Source organism: Eimeria mitis, genomic scaffold (assembly GCF_000499745.2).
Source record: "Eimeria mitis Houghton genomic scaffold, Emh_scaff1456, whole genome shotgun sequence".
In the NCBI taxonomy this organism is placed as follows: Eukaryota; Apicomplexa; class Conoidasida; order Eucoccidiorida; family Eimeriidae; genus Eimeria; species Eimeria mitis.
This window is the reverse complement of record NW_013569317.1, coordinates 7,359-7,792: the sequence shown is the minus strand read 5'-3', so window position 1 is coordinate 7,792 and position 434 is coordinate 7,359. Positions and strand designations below refer to the sequence as shown.

At 66.8% G+C, this 434-nt stretch overlaps 1 protein-coding gene across 1 annotated transcript in view; it reads right to left on the bottom strand.

Moving 5' to 3' along the window:
- EMH_0037370 (uncharacterized protein) overlaps positions 1–434 on the bottom strand; it is a gene marked incomplete at both ends in the record, with an annotated part of 6,773 nt that overhangs the window by 3,261 nt on the left and 3,078 nt on the right. Inside the window, one exon of the mRNA XM_013495173.1 lies at positions 3–434. Coding sequence (XP_013350627.1) covers positions 3–434 — 432 coding nt within the window. The remainder of the gene's footprint in view (positions 1–2) is intronic.

Sequence of the window (434 nt, the reverse complement as noted above, 5' to 3'; positions counted from 1 at the left end):
CAGCCTGGAATGGTGCTGGCAGCAGCTGCAGCAAACTCGTGCTGCTGCTGCTGCTGCTGCTGCTGCTGCTGCTGCTGCTGCTGCTTGAAGCAGAGAGCTGCGCATACACCGCAGCGCTGCAGGGGGGGAAGGCAGCAAGAGCAGCAGCAGCAGGGGGCCCCCCCACACCCTTTGCATGCAGCAGCAACCCAGAGATGCCCACGAAGACAAGACGCACCCTCTGCTGCTGCTGCTGCTGCTGCTGTTGCTGCTGTTGCTGCTGCTGCTGCTGCTGGCGCAGGGGGTTCGTGTGGGGGGTAAGGGGCCCCCGAGGCCCCCCGCGGGGGCCCCCCTGCTGCTGCGACTCTATGGGGACGGGCCGGAGGACCTCGTACCAGCTAACCCTGCTGCTGCTGCTGCTGCTGCTGCTGCCGCTGCTGCTGCTGATTGCTGCT